At 42.7% G+C, this 24,407-nt stretch overlaps 1 protein-coding gene across 1 annotated transcript in view; it reads left to right on the plus strand.

Moving 5' to 3' along the window:
* Tango6 (transport and golgi organization 6 homolog) overlaps positions 1–24,407 on the plus strand; it is a 173,700-nt gene that overhangs the window by 141,998 nt on the left and 7,295 nt on the right. Inside the window, exon 17 of the mRNA XM_027405927.2 lies at positions 812–925. Within this exon, the coding sequence (XP_027261728.1) occupies positions 812–925 (114 nt within the window). The remainder of the gene's footprint in view (positions 1–811; positions 926–24,407) is intronic.

The following is a 24,407-nucleotide window of genomic DNA, read 5'->3' on the forward strand; positions in this document are numbered from 1 at the left end:
TAGTGTGTGTTTGGGTCACATAGCAGTTTTTTCAGGGGTCAGTTCTCTCCTTCCCCTTTATAAGGATTTTAGAGATAGTTTGGGTCACCCGTCATGTGCAGCTCACATCTGTATCCTTGGAGCCATCTCACTTGCCCACATGACACCATGTTTGCAAGTAATTTCTAGTCTTTCTTTTCTGAGATAGAATTGTCTTTGAAAGTGCCTGAGTGCTGAAAGATCTGTTCCACAAAAGAAGAGACTCAGACAGGGAGCCTCTAAAACTGGCCATGCTGACTTCCTAGAATGGACACTAGGTCTGAAGGACTGGGTGGACATTCAGAGGGAAATGAGCATCTGTCTCCTCTTAGCCCTGTGCTGAGACTATCAGCAGTGGCATACCCATCTCATGGCAGCCCAGGAACTCTGAAGCTCCTTAGCTAAGCCTCATAGTCCTCAGGCCCTAGAAACTGCTCTGAACCATCTGTCCTTGAGTCCTTTTTCCCAACTTTAGAAAATACTTGCATTTAGCCTTGCCTTTTTTTTTTTTTTAATACATGTTTTGTAGACATCTATGCTTTCCTACTCCCTGGTTCCACCTCTGAATTTCAAACCATATTTTGACCTTTTCCAGAAAAAAAAAAAAAAAACTTGACCCTATCAGGGCCTCTACTGATAGAACTCACCTTCTTCATTGAACATGAAGAAACTAAGTCACCCTTTTCTAAGCCAGATTGCTCTTGGGGAGTATGTGATTGAGAGGAACACAGTTGAAAGGCTACAGGTAGTTAGGCAATCCTGGTTCCTATTGACTTCTTCCTCACCCTCCTAGGTGACAGCCTGCCTGGTTGCTGTGGCTAAGACAGACAGTGATGTTCAAGTGCGCAGAGCTGCGATCCATGTGGTTGTGCTACTGCTTCGGGGACTCAGCCAGAAAGCAACGGAGGTAAGCCAGACTCTCCCCAGGGGCATCTTCCCTCCTTGTGTTATTGTAGTATCCAGTCTTTCTTGTACAGGGCCAGCTCAAACCTCTTTTTTAGATATGAGCTGCTCAACAGGGTTTTCATAGCAAGAAAATGGCATCATTTGCATCTTCAGGAAGAGTCTCTGCAATGCATTGGACAGCTGCACAGTAACTGCTGCAGGAAAGCCACACTCGTTTACAGAGGCTGTGAGCCCTGGCTTTCTCTCAGGGCAGGTTCCAAGGTGAGCTAGCTGGAGCACATTCACCCTGCTCTGTAGCCTGAGCTCTGGGCTTGTCTTTCTGATTCACTTCATTGTTCAGCTTAGATACGGGAGGCTTCATTTAAGAGACTTCCTTTCTAGCTCTGAGTTCAATCCATATTTTGCTGTGGCATAAATTATACTTTCTTCCTTCCTTCAAACGGGTTTGGTTGGACCTCTCCCCATTGTTTGGCCATTACAGGAAGAAAGTTTATGAATCCAAATGTGTGCTAAGATTGAGTGAACTCAAAATTAATTTCCCTCTTGCTCCTAATGGAACCACCTCCCCAGCTAATTTCAGATTAAAGTCTGCATTAATAATTCACTTGCTGGCATCCACAGACTCAACTGTGGCTTGCATATTAGTATTTAACTAAACTTCCAGGAAGCCATTGTGAGAGTGATTGTTCTGTCACACAGAGAGACTTATTCATGCTTGTATTTTACCATATCAGGTTGCTGATACCTGTTTGTACATGTAGGCACTCTTAGTTATCCCTTTCCAACCTTGCACAGCCACACAGTCTCCATAAATGCCTACTAGCTATTGTTCAGTCTGGTAGCTGAATTTCCAAATGGCTACTTCCCTGTCCGTCACCCTCAGCTGCCCTTCCCTGCCTTCTCATGTGCCTTGTGTAGGGTAAGGTTTGGTTTGAATGAGCTCATGTGGCATGAACATGTTTACCTTCGGGTTATAAAAGCTTGACTATAGTGGCCTCGATAAGTGACGATTTGTTTTTATCACATCATAAGAACCCTATGTTTCTTAGCAGCTTAGTCATGGCAAGGCCAGTGTATCTGGGATTGTAGTGGCCTTTTGTCTCCTGACTGCAGTAGCCATGGCCTCTAGAACAGAGGACTTAAATGAGAAATATAGAAGAAGAGAGAAAGATAGTTCTAGGCATTTTTATATCCTTTGGTGGTAGGGAGGACAGTTTCTAGCATCATCCTACAGCCTACTTTGTTTCATTCGTTAGCTAGAATGCTCACCTAACTCCCCACTGTAAAGTGTCTTAATGCTGCATTTAGCTGACACATTCCTGCCTGGAACAAAATCAAAGTTAAGTTAGCAAGAAAGATGGCAGGAAATGGATATTGGGGATGTGACTAATCGTGATGCAAAGGAAGTGGGGAAGAATGGTCTAACTGAGTCACAAGAATTTCTCTGTAGGAAGAATTGTGCAGTAGTGGAGTTCTCATCTATTTTATCTATGGATGAGATAAGGAACATGTGCACCATAACCTGATGATTCATAGAATTAAATGAATTACTGTAGGATACACAGATTTTGTTGAGAACCTGTACAAACGAGAATTAAGAAACATCTGTATTTTCCATCTTTGTTAAAATCTACAGGACTGGGGATGTAGCTCCATGGTCTAACACTTGCCTGATGCTCAGCACAGGAAAGGCCCTTGGCTCAATCACCTGCCACTCAAGAAAATAACTTAGGTTAAGTGTACTGGTGTATATATATAATTCCAGCATTTAGGAGGCAAGGCAGGTGGATCATGAGCTTAAGGCCAGGCTAGGCTACGTAGCAAGGTCCCATCTCAAACAACAACAAAAATCTATGAATCTTCTAGTAAATAGATCCCGGTCCTTGTGTTGTTCTTATTGCATTTTTTTTTCTTTTTGGAATTGGGGGGGTTGAACAAGAGCTTTACTCATTGTAGTCTGCACTCAACTGTGTCCCTAGTCAATATCACTGTTGATGTAAATCCCTATCAACTGGGGAGGTTATGTGAAGGAATATAGGGATTCTATATTAAAATCTTCTTCAAGTCCAAAATTACTTAATAATAAAGAGTTGATTTAAGAGGCTGGAGAAATGGCCCAAGTTTAATTCCCAGCACCCACATTAGACAACTCACAACTGCCTGTAACCCCCCCCCTTCAGCAGACCTGACATATCTCTAACCTCCTCAGGCACATGCACAGAGATACACAGTTGCATGCAAATAAATAGATAATTAATAAAATATATTTTTAAATATAAGTTGCAACTTTTTAAAGAGAAATCTAAGCTCAGTGTGGTGTTGTACCCTTGTAATCTTGGGATCTGGAGGCAGGAGGGTCAGGAGTTCAAGTTCATTGCCTGCTACAGAACAGGTGCTCCTGGGCTGCACAAATAAAACAAAACAAGTCTATAAAACTCACTTACAGACCTCATGCTTAGTAATTAAAGGCCCTAAGATTGATCCCCAGTATAAAAAAAGAAAAGAATTCTTAGTGCACACATCCTTACTGAGAGTTACAATCTGCACACATGTACACACAAAGTCAAAGAAAATATATGTGTGTGAACTAGAGAAGCTGAAACAGGAACTCTAAAGCCGGGTGTGCTGTTGTGTGCTTGTAATCTCAGCACTTAGGAGTTGGGAGGAGGAGGATCAGGTCACCCTGGCTACATAGCCAAGTTCAAGACTAACATGGGTTACAGGAGGGAAAAAACCAAGAGGAGGAAAGAAAAAGAAAAGAAAGAAACTTTAGCTGTCTCACATCTGTATATAGCTAATGAAAGCAGCACTGTTTGCCTCACCAAATAGGACTTAACCTGTAGCCTTGAAGATCTTTGTTACTTTCAAAAAGCAGTGTAAATAGAAAGTGCCTCTCCTGTTCTTCACACCTCTAGTCCACACTCACTGAAACTTACAGATTGTGCTTACTGAGTGGGTGAAGGAAAGAAATAGGATGGATGGATGTCTAACTCCCGCTCCCGTCCATCCAGTCCGTCCCGTCCCGTTCCTCCTTTCCTCCCCCTACATCCTTGAGACCAGGTGTGTTAAATCTGTAATCGTAGTTGTGGTTATAACTGGGGCCACTGTAATGAGGAGTGGAGATAACTGCAAAGTTTACACTGACATTTCTCTGTAGAGCTGTTTTGCCCCCAGGAACAGCTGAAGTGAAAATGCTATTTTATGTTTTCTTTTCTGTCCTGCTGATCACTGTCTCTCCAGCTACACTGGCCAAAAGATAGTGCTGGGTTTCATCTGCTGCTTGTGGATGTAGGGCCCAGGACCTCTGTTGTTACAGCAACTGGACAGGGAGCTAGGGAGAAGGATTGGAAATAAGAGGGAAGCCATCATCACCCCTAATTAATGAGGTAGTTTTAGTTCGTTACCATTCAAAAGTAGCCAGAGTGTTGTTTTGTGGCAGTCCACACAAAATCTGCACTCACTGTCTTACTGAAGAAAAATGGTCTCTCCTTTGATTTGGTTTTAGACCATATTTGTTTAATATATAGCATGACAGCTAATAAGCCAGAGGTTACCTTCTTTAAACTCCTATCTACCTTACCCTGACTGAAAAACAAATTTACTAGGAATACTCAAGAGAGGAGGCATGGCATGTTCAGACCTATAACTTGTGTTGGTTTCAGAGTTAAGAATAGGCCTTCTCAACACAGGAAAAAAAAAAAAATGAGCTAAGCAACAGAATAAAGAGATGGTGTATAACTACCACTCTTCTTCCCAAGTTTGATCTTTGCCCAGTGACTCATTTATTCTATGTATTGTCAGTGTTTAGAGTATACATATTCATAATTTGGTCCAGAGACAATAATTAGGCAGTAGAAGTTGAACACTGTCCTGTGAAGCTGGCTGTCCTTCAGATAGCAGCCATATAGTCAATACAATGAGAGAGGAGTGGAGGCTTAGAGGGCCATCATGTGCATAAGACTTTCTGTTTTGTTGGCTTTCACAATAGGGACAGGTTAAAGAGTCATTTGATGAGGCATGTGATACTGTCGGGACCTTAGAAAAGGAATCTTTTTGGTCAAAACTAGAAGATAGAATCTATTGAAGAACAGAGGAGCTTTTGTTCGTTTGTTTGTTTCCTACTTACAACCAGGCACATGCCTTTAATCTCAGCACTCAGGAGGCAGAGGCTGGCGGATCTCTGTGAATTTGAGGCCAGCCTGGGCTACAAAATGAGTTCCAGAACAGCCAGAGATACGCAGAGAAACCCTGTCTCGAAAAACCAAGTAAATAAGTACTTACACAGTAAATGCTTTAGCAGAACCAAGGCTATATATAAGGAGCCTGTCTTGTATTTCCAATAGAAGCATAACATCAATACCCATTAATTCAGTGCTCACAGTGACTTTATAAAGTATAGCTGCCATGAATAATGGAAACCAGATATATATATATATGGAAAAAGGAGCAGCTGGTCATGGTGGCACATGTTATAATCTCAGCCCCAAAGTCAGAGAGCGGTAAGAGGGTCATTCAACTTCAAAGCCAGCCTAGTCTACATAGCAAGTTCTAGGCCATCCAGAACTACACAACAAAGCTATCTCAATTAAATTTTTTTTAAAGCTGGGTGTGAATCAGACGTTGGTGACCCATGCCTTTAATCCCAGCAGTGACAGGTGGATCTCTGTGAGTTCGAGGCCAGCCTGGTCTACAAAGCTAGTGCCAGGATAGGCTCCAAAGTTACGCACAGAAATCCTGTCTCAAAAAAAACAAAAAAACAAAACAAAACGAAAAACTGAGTGTGGTGGGATACATTGGTAGGATACACTGAAGAGAGGCATCACGAGTTCCAGGACAGCCTGAGCTACATGTTTTTTAAAGAAAGAAAGCAAAGAAAGAAAGGCGCTGGGTGGTGGTGACACACGCCTTTAATCTCACCACTTGGGAGGCAGAGGCAGTGGATCTCTGAGTTCCAGGCCAGCCTGGACTACAGAGAGAGTTCCAGGACAGCCAGGGCTACACAGAGAAACTCTGCCTCAAAAAAAAAAAAAAAAAAAAAAAAAAAAAAAAAAAATGAAAAAATGTGTAGCTTTTGTTTTTTGAGGTGGAATGTCTTAGAGTTAACATTGCTGTGATGAAACACCAGGACCAAAGCAACCTGGTGAGGAAATGGTTTATTTGGCTTATGCTTCCACATCACTGTTCATCATTGAAGGGAGTCAGGACAGGAACTCAAGCAGGGTAAGAACCTGGAGGCAGGGCTGGAGAGATGGCTCAGAGGTTAAGAGCACTGGCTGCTCTTCCAGAGGTCCTGAGTTCAGTTCTCAGCAACCACATGGTGGCTCACAACCCTCTATAATGAGATCTAGTGCCCTCTTCTGGCCTACAGGCATACATGTAGGTAGAACACTGTATACATAATAAATAAATAAATCTTAAAAAAAAAAAAAAAAAAGAACCTGGAGGCAGGAACTGATGCAAAGTCCATGAAAGAGTATTGCTTACTGGCCTTCTCGGCCTGCTTCTTTTGTTTGTTTGTTTGTTTGTTTGGTCCCACACACACAGGGTTTCTCTGTGTAACAGCCCTGGCCGTCCTAGAACTCGATTTGTAGACCAGGCTGACCTTGAACTCACAGAGATCCACCTGCCTCTGCCTCCCAAATGCTGGGATTAAAGGCGTGCGCCACCAACACCAGCTCAGTCTGCTTTCTTAGAGAACCCACAACTAACACAGGGGTGGCCCACCTACAATGGACTCCCTATCAGTCACTAATTTAAAAAATGCTCTACAGGGTTGCCTGCAGCCCACTCTGATGGAGATATTTTTCTCAGCTAAGAATCTTGTTGTGCCCGAGTCACATGGATCCCCAAAGAGACCACAAGGTTTATTAAATTGTTTATCCTTCCGCAGGAGGGACCCCATCTAGCAAGCTGACACAGCAGCCTCCAGAGGGGGGTGAAGTTCCCTGTCTACTGCTAGGTTTTAAAAGACAAAAGTTATAGGATTACATCAGTAGGTATGGGTTGGCTTCTGATTGGTTGACATTTGGGAACAATCAGGAAAATCTCTCAAAGTCATATTTTGGCATGAAATACCTGCGGACCAGGTAGTCTCATTGGTCAGTGCTGAGAGGGAACATTCTGTGGTTTCTATGGCTTTGTCTTGTTACTTGCAGGTGGCCTGTTGTTCATAGATACCAATAGTTTTCAGATCTGTATCCTGGAGACTATAGGGGAGGTTTTGGTCTCCCCTGGGGTTTCCTTTGTGGCCAAACAGTTCCCAGGAACCAAGTACCTAGGAGGCTATCGGGGAGGGTTAGGGGTTGTTTGGAGTTTCTTTGTGTTCAGTTTTGGCTCTAGGCTCCGGGAGGCCAGAGGATCTGGAGTTTCCTTGTGTTGCAGGCTTACCTGTCTTTTCTGTAGCTTCTAAAGCAGGAGGCTGAGTGAGGGTCTGGTCCCTTTATTCCTAGAAATGAAGCCTTTGAGTTTAGTTTACCCCTTTCAATTCTCTCCTATCAGATGACCATTTCTTGTGTTAAGTTGACACAAAACTAGCAATCCCATGGGGTCTATGAAACCCAGACTAGTCTAGAACTCACGATCTTCTGCATCTGCCTCAGAAGGCTGAGATCACAAGATCTCCAGTGCTAAACTCTAATGGCAGAAGCCTCCCTCTTAACATTTTGACATCTGGAAGACACAGGTGTCTGTACAGTAAATATTAAATAAAGACCAGGCATTTAATAAGAATTTAGCTTTTGCTGAACATTAGAGTTAGAACATAAAGGGATTTGAAAATAATTTAAGTTTCTAAGTTGCCTCTCACTCCCCTTCTCTCATCTTCGCTCTTAGCCATCATAATAGCAGTTTCTGTGAAAGAAAAATCGTGCTAAAAAAAGGGAATGGTTTGGGTTTAATGCTCTGCTTTTTAATCACAGAAGGACAGAAGGTGCTTGTGGTCCACCCAGAAGACTGAATGCCTATGTCCCAAGTAGAGACTGGGGTATGACACTTAATAACTGACACAGATTCGAGTTTTAAGCAGACAGATCAAATAGGAAGTTTCTCTCCTTTTATTGTTTTTTTTTCTTATCCTGGAAGTTATTTTGAGATCATTTGGTTTGTTTTGTACGGTGGGCACAGTAAATAGACGAGTGCCCTTCCCAAAATGAATTCCACAGACACTGCTCTTTTTAGCATAGAAGTCTCCATTCAGGGAGCAATGGAAGGAACATTTCTATATAACTGATTGGGGTCCAGGTAATAGTCTTCCCCTGCAACCCTTGAAAAGTTGATAGGCGAGCCCTAGAAGAACCTTTCTGGCAGCATGAAGTTCCAAACTGTCAACTAAGCAGCACCCTACCAGTCAGCTGCTGTGACTGGCATGGTCATATTTCATGTTAATACTGATGCTTAATACAAATTATTGCTGTCCTACATTTTACAATAGATTGTATGTTTATAAATTGTCTCCTCTCTATACAACTCCCTCTTTACATGTTTTTAGATATTCTAATCTCCACTGTTCTCATCATCAAAGAAAAAACCCTTTTTAGGTCTCAAATTCCATTGCTATGGCACCATAACAAGCATCACACCTTGGGTATGATTAAGCAGAGAATCTTCCTGCTTCCTGTTTTGATCTGTCATAGTTATTTACCTGTAGATACAGTATTTCATTCCCACTTCTCTATTCCTGTCTCCTAACAAGGACATCTGTCTTGTTGGATTGGGGTCTTTATTAGTTACCTTTCCTATTGCTCTGAAAAATACCAGACAGAAACAAACTTCATGAAGGGGTTTATTTCAGTTTATAGTTCAAGGGGATGGAGTCCATCTTGGCAGGGAAATCATGGCAGCAAGAACATTTGTAGTCAGGAAACAGAGGAATGAATACTGGTGCTCAGCTCTCTTTCTCCTTTTTATTTAGTCCAGGACCCCCAACACATGGAATGGTGTGTCACTGTTAATTCAAATTTTCTCATTGCAGTTCACCTAAACTAAATAATCCCTCATAGAGGTACCCAGAGGCTAACCTAATCTAGATAATAGAGTTTACAGGCATGCTCAGAGGCTGATTTTATCCATGTCACCCCTCACAGCTGTGCCATAAATGATCATAGTTCCTGTCGAGTTGACAAGCAGTAACAACCATCCCAGGGTCTACCCTACTCCATTATAGCCTTAGTTTAGGCAGATGTACCTTCCTCACAATGACACTGTTTGTAAACAAGGTCACATTCTGAGGTATGGATTTTAGGACTTCAATGTATGTTTTTCAGGAAGTAGAAATACAGAAAGTCCCTTGAGTCCACAGTTCTCCCCCTTTTACATCCAGCTGTTATTCCTGTCATCTTGAGAGAGCTTGTTCCTAGTGTGCTGTCTCTGTACCTCTGCCTCCTCCTCTACCCACCCCCACACTCCAGCTCCAGCAAAACAAGAGGAGCAGTGATTCTGATACGCTTACCTCGAAAAATATCAATTCTGTCACTTGAATAGAGAAAACAGTGAAAGGTCCAAGGAAAATTTTTTGGAGTACTAAGCAAAATCTTGGTGAAAATTCCTAAACCTCTCTAAGCCTCTTTTCACATAGCCAGAGAAGTGCCAAGAGGGAGATGGAACTGCATGTATGGGTCTCTGAAGACTGTAAAGGTTGTCAAGTAAAAGCAGCAATAAAGGTGATTGCTAGTAGTCATTATGTTGTTGTGCTGTTACTGTTATTACCAACATTATCACTATCACAACCTGCTCAACTCTGATCCCAGCCCATTTATTGGTTATTTTGGTCTGGAGTTGTATTGTTCTTGTTGTATTTTCTTTTGTGATTAGATTCTTTCTTTTCCTTCCCTTCTTTTTTTGAGACAGAGTCTCATGTAGCCCAGGATGGCCTCAAACTTTTATCCATGGATGACTTTAAACTCCTGGTCCTCCTGCCATCACTTCTCAAGTGCTAGAGTGACAGGTGTACACTATCATGTCTAGTTTAGGTGGGGATAGAACCCAAGGCCTGTAGTGTGCATGCCAGTCAAGGACTATACCAACTGAGCTACAGCCCCAGTCCCCCAGTCCCCCAGTCCTTTTGGTTTTCTGAGACAGGGTTTGTCTGTCTAGCTTTAGAGCCTATCTTGGCACTCGCTCTGGAGACCAGGCTGGCCTCGAACTCACAGAGATCTGCCTGCCTCTGCCTCCTGAGTGCTGGGTTTAAATAAAGGCGTGTACCACCAACACCTGGCCCCAGTCCTTTCTTTTTCTTTCTTCATTTCCCCTCATCCCACCAAGACTGAAGCTCAAACTCAAGACCTAACAAATACTAGGCAAGCATTCTACCACTGAGATATATTAGCCCCAGCTCCTTAAAATGACTTTTAAAAAATCTACCAAAGATAGTTCTATATTAACTGATCAGATTATGGCTGAATTTTTAAAATTTTTATTTTATCTGCATAAGAACATAAAAGCATACACACTAATGGAATGATTTATACTGTTTAATACATGCATATATCAGTTTTGGGTCAGACATATGTATAGTATCATACATATGTATAATAAGTTTAAATATCTATCTAGAACTTTTAGTATCTTACATTTTTTTGTGCCAAGCTCTTACCATGTCACCATGGGTCATCTCAAAAAAAAAAAAAATGAGGGTTTGGGGGGAAGAAATAGGGTCTCTCACTATGTAGCTCTGTCCATCCTAGAACTAGCTCTGTAGACCAGGCTGGCCTCTAATTCACAGAGATCCATCTGCCTCTGCCTCCTGAGTGCTGGGATTAAAGTGGTGTATATACCACTTATCTGCCTGGATCATCTCAAATTTTGAAAGTCGGACCATTATTACTTCAAATTCAGTCATCTCAGATTGCATGTGCCAGTCCTGTCCCTCATATAGACATCAATTGTCTCTACTAGGACAGTGTATAAGACCTCAGATGTTCTGCAGTTATTGAACCAAAGGACTCAACATAGATTTGGATTTGATTTAGCTTTTGACACCATTATTTTCTTACTTTATTACCCCCACTAGGAAGCAATGAATAGAGGGCCACAGCTAATAATAATGCCATCTGCTTTTAGAAATTGGAGCCAAGGCCTAGAGTATAGCCCAATGCAATATAGTTCATAGCCTCCTTGCATGCCCAAGACCCTGGGTCTATTGCTGAACTTGAAGCTCACTGATTCTAGCTGGTCTAGCTAGCCAGCTTGCCCTGGGGAATCCCGTCTCTGACTCTAGAGTGCAAGGATTACAAGTGGGCCCTATGCATGTCTGGAGTTTTGTATGGGTACTGAAGATCCAAACTCTAGTCCTCACACATGCCACATCCCTAGCCTCCTGAAACATTATCTTAAAGCAAATAATTGCACTAGTGATGAATGAAAACAGACAACAGTCACAGGTCTAATTGCCCACACTGACAGAATTTAAAGTAAATTCTAAATAATTGCCTAGAGATCCAAAAATGTGGCAGCATCCCATGCTCCTCTAAGCAAGCAATCACAAGGTTGTGTTGGTTTGCATGAGATTGACCCCATAGGCCCATATATTCGAGTATTTGGTCCCCAGGTTATGGAACTGTTTAGGAGGTGTGGCCTTGGAGAAGGTGTGTCACTAGGGGTGGGCTTTGAGGTATTAAAAGCCCATGCCTTTCCCAGTTAGCTCTCTTTCTGCCATGTGCTTGTGGATTGGATATAAGCTCTCAGCTACTGCTCCAGCACCATACTTGTTGCCATGCTTCCCACAATAATGGAAACTCTCTGGAATGTTGAGCCCCAAGTTAAATGTTTTATTTTATAAATTGTCTTGGTCATGGTGTTCTGTTATAGCAATAGAAAAGTCACTAAGACAAAAGGAATGACTCCACCTGTGTATAGTGAGACATTTGTTTTATTTTTGTTTTGTCTCAAGCCTGACTTAATCTGCTGTCTTATATTTTAAGGAGCCAATCAGACCAGAAGCACAATTTTCAAATGTTTGTTGCCACACATTAAAAACAATGTTTAGCGGAGTGTGGTGGCAAACTACCTTTAATCCAAGTGCTCTGAAGGCAGAGGCAGGCAGATCTGAGTTCAAGGCCAACCTAGTCTACAGAGTTCTAGCACATCCAGGACTACACAGGGGGCCCCTGTCTCAAAAACCAACAATGTTTAGTCATCAGTTCATGCCTGTTCTTTCAAGGCCTCCATCACCTGCCAAACATGAGATGTGTATGTGGGATTTCAGCTATGAAGTCATAGTCCCGGACCCTTGAGCTAAAGAGCGTAAAGTGAGGTCCCCTTCAGTCTTGAAGAGCATATTTCAGGGGCACATTTGTCCGAGGATCTGAACCAGGAGCCTGAGAAAACAGGCCTACAAGGTGTCAGGAGTAGAAAGGTGCCAGACTAAGGACAGAAACAACCCAAGGAAAGTTGGCGACCTGGAGAAAAGCCAGGCTAGGACCAGCCAGGTGGGGACAGGCTTCTAGAAGGACTGCTGCTGACACAGAAAGAGGTCAAGTGATTGTGTGCTGTCTCCTCAAAGCTTATGTTTTCTTTTCACATAATGTCTTAGATCCATATAATTTATATGTCATAAGATTTACTCTTAAAATAAAGAATACATCACTTTAGAATAATCATAAGGCATGCAACCATCACTACCATCCATTTCCATAACATTTCCATCATCACAAAATAAAGCCCCATATCTGGGCTGGGTTGCTATGTAGTTTAAGCTAACCTTGAATTTCTGGTCCTCCTGCTTCTACTACATAAGTGCTGAGGGATTACGGGCATGTACTACCATGCCCATTTTAGTTAATTAATTAATTAATCTTTCAAACGAGGCTACATGAAAGTGAAAAGGATGCTATTAGTAATTTACCAGAATTCTGAGATAAAGTATGCTCTCCTGGGAAAATCAGAACTATGACTCCAAGATTCATCCAACCTCTCTCTAGCATTAGCTCTTGTATGACCATTATTACCATGTTAGTTCTTTTTGTTCTACATACTGCCACTTAAGACAAAAAAAAAAAAAACAAATACAAAAAAACAAAAACATCCTTACTGTCATCTCAATGGAACTTCAAGAGGGACATGTGCATTTTATTTCAAGAGGTATGAAGGACAGGTATAACTATACTCAGAATTTGTTTTGATTAAAATAATGAACACAAAATGTAAACTAGCAGAAGCAAAGAAACTTTAAGTACTTCTTCTTCTTCTTCTTCTCCTCCTCCTCCTCCTCCTCCTCCTCCTCCTCCTCCTCCTCCTCCTGCTGCTGCTCCTTCTTCTTCTTGTTTTTATTTTGTTTTTTGAGACAGGTTTTCTCTGTCTGAAACTTGCTCTGTAGAAGTGGCCTCAGACTCACAGAGATCCACCTGCCTCTGCCTCCCAAGTGCTAGAATTAAAGGTGTGTGCCACCAACGCCCAGCAATTTTTCTTCTTTCTAAATTTATTTTATTTTATGTGTGAGGGTATTTTACCTGTATGTGTATCTGTGCATTCTGGTGCCCCCAGAGACCAGAAGATCCCCTGGAACTGGATTAGTTCATTGTGACCCACCATGTAGGTGCTGGGAACTGAACTTGGGTCCTCTGCAAAAACAGCCCATGCTCTTAACCACTGAGCCATCATGACATGGGAAACAGATGTGGAACCAGGAACCAGGCCCGGACTGATTATTGCTGCCCCTCATGTCTGCTTCTCTTGCATTTGCTCTTCCTAAGGAGGCAATGTCACTGCTGACAGTGGCATGCTGGTATAGCTGGCCAGCGCATGGTACTTACAACACCTAGCACTCAGAGTGCGGTTATGTCCCTAAAGACAAACTTTACAGAGGAGAGACTTGATGTTCCAACTAAGATTGCATGTCCGTCCCCAGTTTGCATGGGCTTTGGGGGCACAGGATTCTTGATCTATATAAAATCAGGTTCAACTACAACCTCCTGTGAGAGGTCAGTGCTGAGAATGTAGTCCCATAGATTCCTCAACAGTGACAAATGTGTATGACATTGGTGATGGATTTGAGAAGCAGAGGTACAAAGAGTAGGCTTAAGCACCTTACTGCAACTGCTGAACTATAAGTGATAGGGATAGCCTTTTCTGGTGATAACATAGGTGGCAGTTTGGAAACCCTAATGCAGAAAACTCCCTTCTTCCTCCTCTCCATCCCTGTTTTCATGGATCCCCACCTGGAAGACCTGGTTTGATGGATGGATACTTACTTTCTGTAGAAAGCCTTTTCCTCATCCTCATTCTGATCGAAAAGGACCAAGAAGACTCTCTCATTTACATATGTAAAGTTCCAGAATTTTGGATGTAAGAAGTAGAAGAAACTTTAGAGATACTTAATTTACATATCACAAAGATGACCATTGGCAGAGTAACCTCTTGAGTTGCTCCTTTGAAATAAGGTCAAAGTTTGGGAAGTACAGCAGACAGTGGTGTCCCTCCTAGAGATTCAGTTCATATTAGCCTAGTAAAGAGGCTGAGAAGTCCTGTAGCAAAGAGACTAACATTTTCCTAAATTCATTTACCAAGGACCCTTTGCCATCATAAGTGGCCAAGTAATAATTTTGCATGGAAGAAACTTTAGGAAGGAATCTAGATGTCTTGTTTTATGAATGAAGAAAATAAGGCTTGTAGAGAGACTGTGGTTGTAGTTTTCCAAAGCTAATGCCAGGAAAGAGCAGCACTGGCTTCCGGTTGTCTCTGGCAACTGACATTGGCCAAGTGCTAGTGAAAACTACAGCATCTTCCCTCTCTTCCTTGTGTTAATTCCCTTGGTCATCAGGAATAAGATTTATCATGTTTCCAGGGTACCTTAGGTGACATCATGAAGGTGAGTCAGTATGTGAAAGAAGAACCAGGTTTGGGCTTCGTGGGCAAAAGTGAAGACCTGCGTTAGAATCCTCAGACCCAAGCCAGACAGTGGTGGCATACACCTTTAATCCTGGCTCTTGGGAGGCAGAGGCTGGTGAATCTCTGAGTTTGAGGTCAGCCTGGTATACAAAGTGAGTTCCAGGACAGCCAGGCCTACACAGAGAAACCCCATCTGGGGCAGGGGCGGACAGGGAATCTTCAGACCCAACTTAAAAACTGGACAGATAAGTGTTTGGAATCTCAGTGCTCCTACAGGCAATTAGGAGACAGAAGCTCGTGTATGGGTCAGCAACCTGCATACACAGCTAAAAGTCAACAGAGGCCCTGTTCCAAACAAGTAAAAGGCAAGGACCTTCACTGAGGTTGTCCTATGACCTCTATATGACATTTACACACACATACCAAAATCCATGTTTGAAAAAATCTGTTCTGTCAGCCTTTCTCTAGATGAGAACAAAGTATTTCTATTAGGACAGATGGTTATAGCATACTTTTATAGTATTGCCTATATTCTGCTAAACAGCAGGTATAGCTGCTTACATTGCAGGCCTATTTCTAAACCAATACAATGACTCAACCTAATTATAGACAAGAAATAACAGGATAATAATTCAAAAGACAGTTTGTTCAGTTGCTCTTGCATATAGAATCACCATGGATGGAATAACTACAAATACAGACTGAGATGTCAGAGGAACCATGAATGATGAGACTATATAGCCTGATTTTCCAAAATGGTAAACTGCTTTTGGTAAATTCCAAGCAAACCAAAATATTCTTTTGGTAAATTCCTAGCAAACCAAAATATTATCTCTCGATATGTACAGTGGTTTCCTCCTCAAAAAACTGAATGTGTATGGAACCGACCCAGAACACTTTGAGCATTTATTATGTAACAGCACTCATGTCTGAGTGCTTTTCATGAATTAGTCCATTCAGTCTTTATAACCATCCTGTTTTAGGTTTGATTTCAGATGCCAATTGTAAAGATGAAGAAACTAAGACAAGGAAGATAGGATAACTGTTCCCCAGCTCAAAACACAATCTATGTCCCTGTCATCTAAATGACCAAAATTTGAGTCACCTGGATATTTACTCCACATATCATGAACAGAGAAAGGCTGTTTGGGATCCAGGAAGCCACAGTATCCAAAGAAATCCAGACCAGGCCACCTCTTCACAGCACAGTTACTGTCTGACAGAAGAGCAGTTAGAGACTGTGTGAGTTGGCCTTCGGCCCAGGTGCCCTCCAGGCCCTGCCAGCAAGTCTTCAGAGAGCAGAGACAGGAAGCAGGCTGGGTGCTTTTGCCCTTCCTCATTTCTCGCCACCTCCTGCCAGAAGCCCAGCCCTAGGTTATGCATCCAGCAATTCCTCATCACAGGAGACAGGAACAACTGGGGAGCAGGGAGAAAGCACAGGAGACCAAGCCCCTTCCAGGTAGCCAGGCTGGGGAGAGTCTCAAAACTTTTCTTCCTCCAAAAGTAATTATGCTGATCTGAGGGGCATCTGGGTGGCAAACCCTCCTCTTCTGAATGCACCTCTCTTGGGCTGACGTGAGATGACCACAGGTTGATGGAAGACTGGGAAAGATGGCACAAACCTAGGAAGTAGAGGTGGGCATACTGGATTTAAAGGTGTGAGCCACCACTGCCCAATATGAATATGAAATTTTTAATGAAGTTTATCATCTATTAAAGACTCAAGACAAGTGTGTAAACTCTGGTAGACATCATTTACAAAAGGTATCCTAGTAGAAATTGAGGTTCATTTTTCAATATAAATTAAAACAGGTTTTAAAGATTAGAAGGCTAGAGAGTAGCACTCGGGAGGCAGGGGCAGGTGGATCGCTGTGAGTTCGAGGCCAGCCTGGTCTCCAGAGTGAGTGCCAGGATAGACTCCAAAGCTACACAGAGAAACCCTGTCTCGAAAAAAAAAAAAAAAAAAAAAAAAAGAAGAAGAAGAAGAAGAAGAAGGCTAGAGAGATGGCCCAGTGGTTAAGAGCACTGGCTGCCCTTCCAGAGGACCTAGGTTTGATTTTCAGCACCCACACGGAGGCTCAAAACCAAAACTCTAGTTCTATGGGATCCAACACCCTCTCTTGGCCTCTAAAGGCACTGCATAATATGGTACATTTACATACATGCAGGTAAAAAGACATCATGCACATAACAAAAATAAATATTTTAAATTAATAAATAAAATAATTATTTAAAAGACCACGAGTTGAACCAGGTGGTAGTAATCCACACCTTTAATCCCAGCACTCGGGAGACAGAGGGAGGCAGATATCTGAGTTCAAGGCCAGCCTGGTCTACAGAGCGAGTTCCAGGACAGGCTCCAAAGCCACAGAGAAACCCTGTCTCAAAAAACCAAAAAAAAAAAAAAAAAAAAAAAAAAAAGAAAAGAAAAAAATTTTTAAAGAAAAACATCAAACAGATCAATGCTGTAGGCTCTATTCTAGTTCATTGATCATTACCCCATGGTTTGTTTGCTCATGGTAGTGTATTTCTAGTAAGTCCCACATCCTCCAAGATTATGTGTTTAATATTGTTAATATTTATATTTATTAATGGCCTCTATTGTGTGCCTCTAAACTCTTTATATCCTAAATCATCACAGCAATTCTGTGAGATGAGTAGGCTCACAGATATTTGCAGAAGAGAAAATTGAGGTCCAGCACATTTGTGTTTAGATGGTCAGGTCACACAGCCAGTGAGAAATAGGGCTGTGGTGGCAGCCTAGCCATTCTGAAAGAGAGCGCACCTGAGGCTATACTTGAGAGACAGACAAACTGTTCCAGATGGGCTGAGACAAACATGGGTTCCTTTCCTTCACCCTAGGCTTTCTTCTGGTCTCCAGTCTCCTCGGTTAATAGGTATGGCATTCCTCAGGATGAGGAAACTGGAGTCTTCCACCTTGTTGAGGCAGGCCTTTCTTTTTGTGTCAACTGGCTTCACAGTCTAGGCTTGCTGAGGGCAAGCTTCTGGCTAATGTTGTCTTTGTGAGTGCTGAGATTATCAGTGCATGCTCCCGAATCTAGCCTTTTATGTAGGTTCCAGGGATCAACTCAGGTTGTCCAGCTTACATAGCAGGTACTCTTACCCACTAGGCTGTCTCACTAGCCCAGGAGATGCAATCTGAATGTATTTCAAAAATTACTCTCCCAACTCCCTGTTTCTAGAAAAAGAAAATGTTTTTGTTCATAATTAGAAAAATTCCAAGAAATGTAGTAATAGGCTAAGTCATTTTGCCCTTGTCATTGACAATTAGCTGCATCTTGGGCAGCTACTTAGGACATCTACTTTTGAAATTATGGCAGATCCCTCACTAAAGTTACCTATCTTTTTTTTTCTGAGATCTTGTACTGCCTCAACCTTATTCTTATTAGATTATTGAGTTTGGGGCTGGGAGATGGTTCAGAGGGTGAGGTGCTGGCCGCACAAACATGGGCATCTGAATTAACATTCCCACTTCCCATGTAAGAGCCAGTGGCAGATGTAAGTCCATCACCAGAGCAGCCAGTCTTACAGAAATGAGTAAGATACCCACAGTTGACTTCTTACTTCCACACTTTAGACACACCATTGTTATTAGATTGTCAGAGTTACCTAAATTTTAAAAAGCTTAAAGTGGCCGGGCATTGGTGGCGCACGCCTTTAATCCCAGCACTCGGGAGGCAGAGGCAGGTGGATCTCTGTGAGTTTGAGGCCAGCCTGGTCTCCAGAGCGAGTGCCAGGATAGGCTCCAACGCTACACAGAGAAACCCTGTCGAAAAACCAAAAAAAAAAGCTTAAAGTGGTGAGTCCCAAGCATTTTAAATATTTTTCATGGGGATAAAGGAAGGAGCTGGAGAGATGGCTCAGCAGTTAACAGCACTTTTTGCTCTTGCAGAGGACCTGGGTTCAGTTCCCAGTACCACCATCAGCAACTCCAGTTCCAATGAATCTGAGTCCTCTTCTGACTTCCTCCAGCACTAGTCATCCATGTGATGCACAGACATCCATGCAGGTGAAACACTTATACATATAAAATAAAAAATAGACAAAACAAATAAAATTTTTCAGAGAGGCTGGGGCTATGGCTTGCCAGGCATGCACAAGGTGTGCCCTCTAATAGAGGTTTTTCATGTGAGCAGTGGTATGCGTGTAGGGGGTCATTGGCTACAGCGATGGGTATCCCTCAGGGGCAGTGTGGCCATGTCTGATGAGGACTGGGGTTGTATTCTCCAGTGTGTGTCACACTGTACATGTACTAGTGAACAGTACAGACCCTATCCTCAAATGGGTATGTCTACGCCTCTTTTTCTTTTTGGCCTTTAATCAAACTACAGCATTTTCTTCCTGAATCATCTCATTACTGAACCCCACTAAGCAGATGCTCAAAGGACTTCAACCAGTACCTTCTCAACCTAGAAAGGTCTGTCCAAATCCAGGGACAGAGGCTGTGTGACCAAGCTAAGATTGTGATGATTCAGGGTATCCCAAAGCAAACTGGTACTTCCTACCCTGGAATGAGTCATTAACCCATTAGCTCCCACTGCACCCTACTAGCCAGGTATCATCCAAATAAACAGGTTAGGTAGTGCAGGAGAATCCCTACGGATCAGATTTCCTAGTAATGCCCACATTTAAAGGCAAGGATTGTGAAGCCAGACCTGGCAGATACAGGTTTGAACTCTAAATCTCTAACTATCCCTAACCCCAATCCCAGTTTTGTATACTTGAATTGATAATCCCTGTGTCATGGGATTCAAGATAAAACATGTAGAAAGCCCAGTGACGGATGTAGAAACACCTTAAATGGCAGTAGTAATCCATGTTCTGCCCAGTGGCTGTCTAGTCCCATGCAGAATGCTTTTGGCAAAGGAAGGAAACAGGACCTCCACCCTTGGCAGGTGTCTGCATAGTGATCCGGGGGTTGGAAACAATAAAGCCTGTCTCCAGATGTGGCAGTTGAGTGCCCTTTGAAGAGTGAGTTTGTCATGGCTCTCTCAGATGCTGCCAGTCTCTCCCACAGAAGCAGCCGCAGCCCTCTGCCTTTGCATAGGCTCTGGCCATTTTCCCTGCCTCCTTTGTTCTATTTTGGTGCCTGTGGAGGTGCAGGAAAGCTGCTGCCTTCCTTGTGTTGCTATTTAAACACATTCTGAAAGATGCTGCCACCGCTGTTCCACTGCTGTGACAGCTGCTGCTCCTGTCCCCACCACAGTGGGCTGTATGGCCTGTGACCCCAGAAGCCTTGGGTGGGGTGCCTTAGCAAGAGCTAGCCTAGAAACACACACATTGGACCTGGAGAAGTCTTGCTGCCTGCCTTTTGTTTAGGACCCCTGAGCCATCTTCCTTACCAGGGCTTGCCGCCAGCTGTCGCATTGGTTTATGTCCCTGCACTGCTTCACCTGTCTGTGTCCCTAGAGCATTTTTGTCACATGACCAATTAGTTTACCCTTTTGTTCTTCAGAGAAAGTCATGCACAATACTCCTGTCCTCTTCCATCCTGTCTGCAATTCACACTTGGGATTCTTTTCCCATTCCACAATGAGGCCTAATCCAGGAGGAGTCAGGGTGCCATTATCTCTAGACCTAACCAAAATACTTTGAAAATAAATGCTTTCTGAGAGGCTCAGTAACCTCCAGTTAATACAGTGGCAGCCTGGGCTTTAGGGAGGCTCTGTTCTCTGTCCATCAGTCATGGATAGAATCCCTTAGATGTCAGTAATCCTGCCTTCTTTGCTGACTTCCCTGCATTCTCAATGCAGTGTCTCAAAAGCCTAGCCTTGCTGTGTAAGTCAGCCCTAATTTCTTTTTCGTAGACCTATGGAAGTGAAGCTTCAGGTTTTATCAGTAAAGTATCTGGGCCAGGCAGCTGCCTCCATTTGGTTTCCCCAACTCTCCTCTTCCCATTATCAGGAGCAGCTGTCTGTCTGCCTTGCAGGCTTGAGAGTCCAGTTCTTTCTGCTGACACAGCAAAATTCCCCCAGTGCCTCAATTCTGCACAACAGCATTGTCAGATGTTACATTGGGACAGAAGCCACCATGCCCTGACCCACGCCGGCCCCAAGACTGCATGCAATAAAGCTTTGTTCCCAAGGTGCACCACTCGCTGGAGCTATTCTATCTTACAGTAATCCTGTGTCATTTGTTACACTCGAGTGGAAATTGAACATATTTGATGAAATATAAAGCTTTTTTCCATTTAAACTTCCTTGTCTCTCTTGTTTCTTTTCTTTCTTTTTAAACATGATGATTTAGACAGAAGTTGTTCTTTGTGAGTTAATATTGGTTGCAGTCCTTCAAATTTCATATCTGCTTTTTATTTTGTTGTATTGTTTTTTGTTGTTGTTTGGTTGGGTTTTTTGTTTGTTTGAGATCTGTAGCCCTGGCTTATCCTGGAACTCACTTTGTAAACCACGCTGGCCTCAAACTCGAAGAGATCCCCTGCCACTGCCTCTCAAATGCTGGGATTAAAGGCATGTACCACCCTGTCTAATTGATATATGCTTTATAACATTAACTATGGCTAGTGAGATAGCTCAGCAGGTAAGGGCAAACTAAGTGAGAATAGTGCCCTGAATTTGATCCCCTTAAAAGTGGAAAGAACCAATCCACAAAGTTATCTTCTGAACTCTCTGCACAAGCATCCACATCATTTACATACAATAATAATTTAACAAGCTTGGTATGGTGGCCTACACCCTTAATCCCAGCACTAGTTGGTGGATCTCTGTGAGTTTGAGGCCAGCCTGGTCTACAGAGAGTTCCACAACAGCCAGAGCTACATAATAGATATACCCTATCTCAAAAAACCAAAACAATAATAATTATTATTATTAACAAATAAAATTTAGGATCTGGAGAGAGAGATGGCTCAATAGTTAAGAGCACATACCTCTCATGCAAAAGACCCAAATTAAATTCCCAGCACCCACATTGGACAGCTCACAACTGCCTGTAAATTTGGCTCCAAGGGATCTCATCCTTGGAGCAAGCACCTACCTCTCATGTACATACTTATACACATATAATTGAAAAGAAAATAAATATATTTTTATTTAAGGGAGTAAGGGAATATTAAGACAGCTCAGAGGATAAAGGCACATAAAAGCACTTGCACTAAGCCTGACATATTGTGAGTTCAATTCCTGGATCCTATATGATAGAAAAAGAGAACCTCTATCATGGCATATGCATAATACATGCAAAATAAATAAATATTTAAAAATGAATGTGTATGTGTAGCACACATAAAACACACTTTAAGGTGTGGTAAGTGGTGACACGATTTAGTTATAATCTCCAAATAGTGCCTTAGTAAACACTGTTTACTTGCAAAAAGTTAAGAAATAAGCCCGTGTCCAGCTTACTCACCCTAACACCCCTTTTCCTTTTCTGCCTGCTCATATTTGAGGCATCTGCTGTCTTCAGAGCTGTGTCTTTGCCCTCATTTCCTTAGCCCCTATGGCAAGCCAGACTTTCTCCATGTGGTGGTAATAAGAATACTTTCTTTATATCATCTTGCTTAGGACAGCAAAATATTTTCACATACATTCTCTCTGCTGGAGCCTAGCCAGATGTGTGAGGGAAGCAGTGGGTGTGCTTTCTGTACACTTGCTTGTAGTAATAAAAGGATAACCACTGGAAATGCAATGTCGAGTGATTAGTTGAGACATTCGCATCTCCAGAGTCAGTGTCATTGAGTCTGCTCTGTCCATTACTAGCTGTGGGACCCTGGGAAAATAGAAGATGGTATTAGTGGCTTTTCTTTTATTATGATTCTTTATTACTTAGTTAGTATGGGAAGCTATGGCTCCCACATGGAGGTTAGAGGACAATTTATGGGAATTGTTTCTCTCCCTCCAACATGTAGGTCCCGGGGTCAAACTCAAGTTTCCAGGCTTGGCAGTAAGTGTCTTTACTTGCTGAGCCATCTCATCACCACTACTCCTTTTAAACAGTTTTTTAGAGGCCTAAAGAGTTGGCTCAGTGGTTAAGAGCACGTGTTGTTCTTGCAGAAGACCTAGGTTTGAGTCTCAGAACCCACATGGCAGCTCACAACCATCTGTAACTCCAGTCCCAGGGGGTCTAATACCCTCTTCTGACCTCTGTGGGCACTAGGCACACGGATAGAACATATACATACATGCAGGCAAAAACATTCATTCACATAAACTAATAAAATATAAAATTTGTATAGAGTTTTAATTTGTGTGTGTGTGTGTGTGTGTGTGTGTGTGTGTGTGTGTGTGTGTGTGTGTAGGCTAATGAGATGTCCCAATACTTAAGAACACTATTGCAGAGGACCTGGTTTGGTTTCCCAGCACCAGCATGGAGGCTCATAGCCACCCGTAACTCGTTACTCTTTCCTGAGTTCTTGTTTCTGTAAATGTCTTGTTTCTGACCATTTATATCATTTTGTTTGTTTGAGACAGGGCCATATGTATCTGAGGTTAGCCCAAACTTGCTCTATAGCTAAGGATAACCTCCTGTCTCTACTCCCACTCAAGTGCTGATATTATAGGTGTGCATCAGTGTACCTGGTTTTGTGTGGTACTAGGAAACTGAGCTGAATCCCCAACCCCTGTTGTCTTCTCTTTCCTTTTTTGATGGTTTGTTTGTTTGTTTGTTTTGGCTTTCAAGACAGGGTTTCTCTGTAACAGCCCTGGCTGTCCTGGAACTTACTCTGTAGACCAGGCTGGCCTCAAACTCACAGAGATCTGCCTGCCTTTGCCTTCCGAGTGCTGAGATTAAAGGCAAGTATCACCACTGCCCAGCTCTGTTGTGTTTTCTTGGTCCCACATAATAATTAAAGAACAGCCTCTTTGTTCACCTCAGTTCTATTGTTAAAATCACCTTAAAATTAATTCTTATCTATTAAAATATTTTTAAGATATTTTTCTTGGGCTAAAGAAATGACTAATCCATTAAGTAAGAGCTCTCACTGCTCTTCCAGAGGTCCTGAGTTCAGTTCCCACACCCATGTTGGTCAGGTCACAAATGCTCTCACTCCAGCAGATAAAGTATGGTGAACAGACACACATGCAGCCGAAACACGGACACATTAAAAAATAAATAGCACCAGGTGGTGGTGGTGTATGCCTTTGATCCCAGCAGACTAAGAGGGAGGCAGAGGCATAGGCAGGCGTATGTCTGTGAGTTTGAGGACAGTTTGGTCTACAAAGTAGAAACTCTGTCTCGGAAACCGATAGATAGATAGATAGATAGATAGATAGATAGATAGATAGATAGATAGACAGACAGACAGACAGACAGACAGATAGGCAGGCAGGCAGGCAGGCAGGCAGGCAGGCAGTGGTGGTGGTGGTGGTGGTATACACCTTTAATCACAGCACTCAGGAGGCAAAGGCAGGTGGATCTCCATGAGTTTAGGGCCAGCCTGGTCTACAGAGCCAGTTCTAAGACAGCCAGGACTGTTACACAGAGAAACCCTGTCTGAAAGTGGGACAGGGGATGATAGCCTAGTAGGTAAATACCTGAGTTCAACTACCAGAACCCCTACCAGAAAAGCTGGGTATAGTAGTGTGTGATTGTAATAACCTGAATTGTGAACATGGAGACAGGCAGATCCTTGGGGCTCACTGACCAGGCTCTGTCTGAAAAAAAAAAAAAAAAAGGCAAACAAGTGTCAC

The sequence above is a fragment of the Cricetulus griseus genome, chromosome 3 (genome assembly GCF_003668045.3).
Source record: "Cricetulus griseus strain 17A/GY chromosome 3, alternate assembly CriGri-PICRH-1.0, whole genome shotgun sequence".
Lineage (NCBI taxonomy): Eukaryota > Metazoa > Chordata > Mammalia > Rodentia > Cricetidae > Cricetulus > Cricetulus griseus.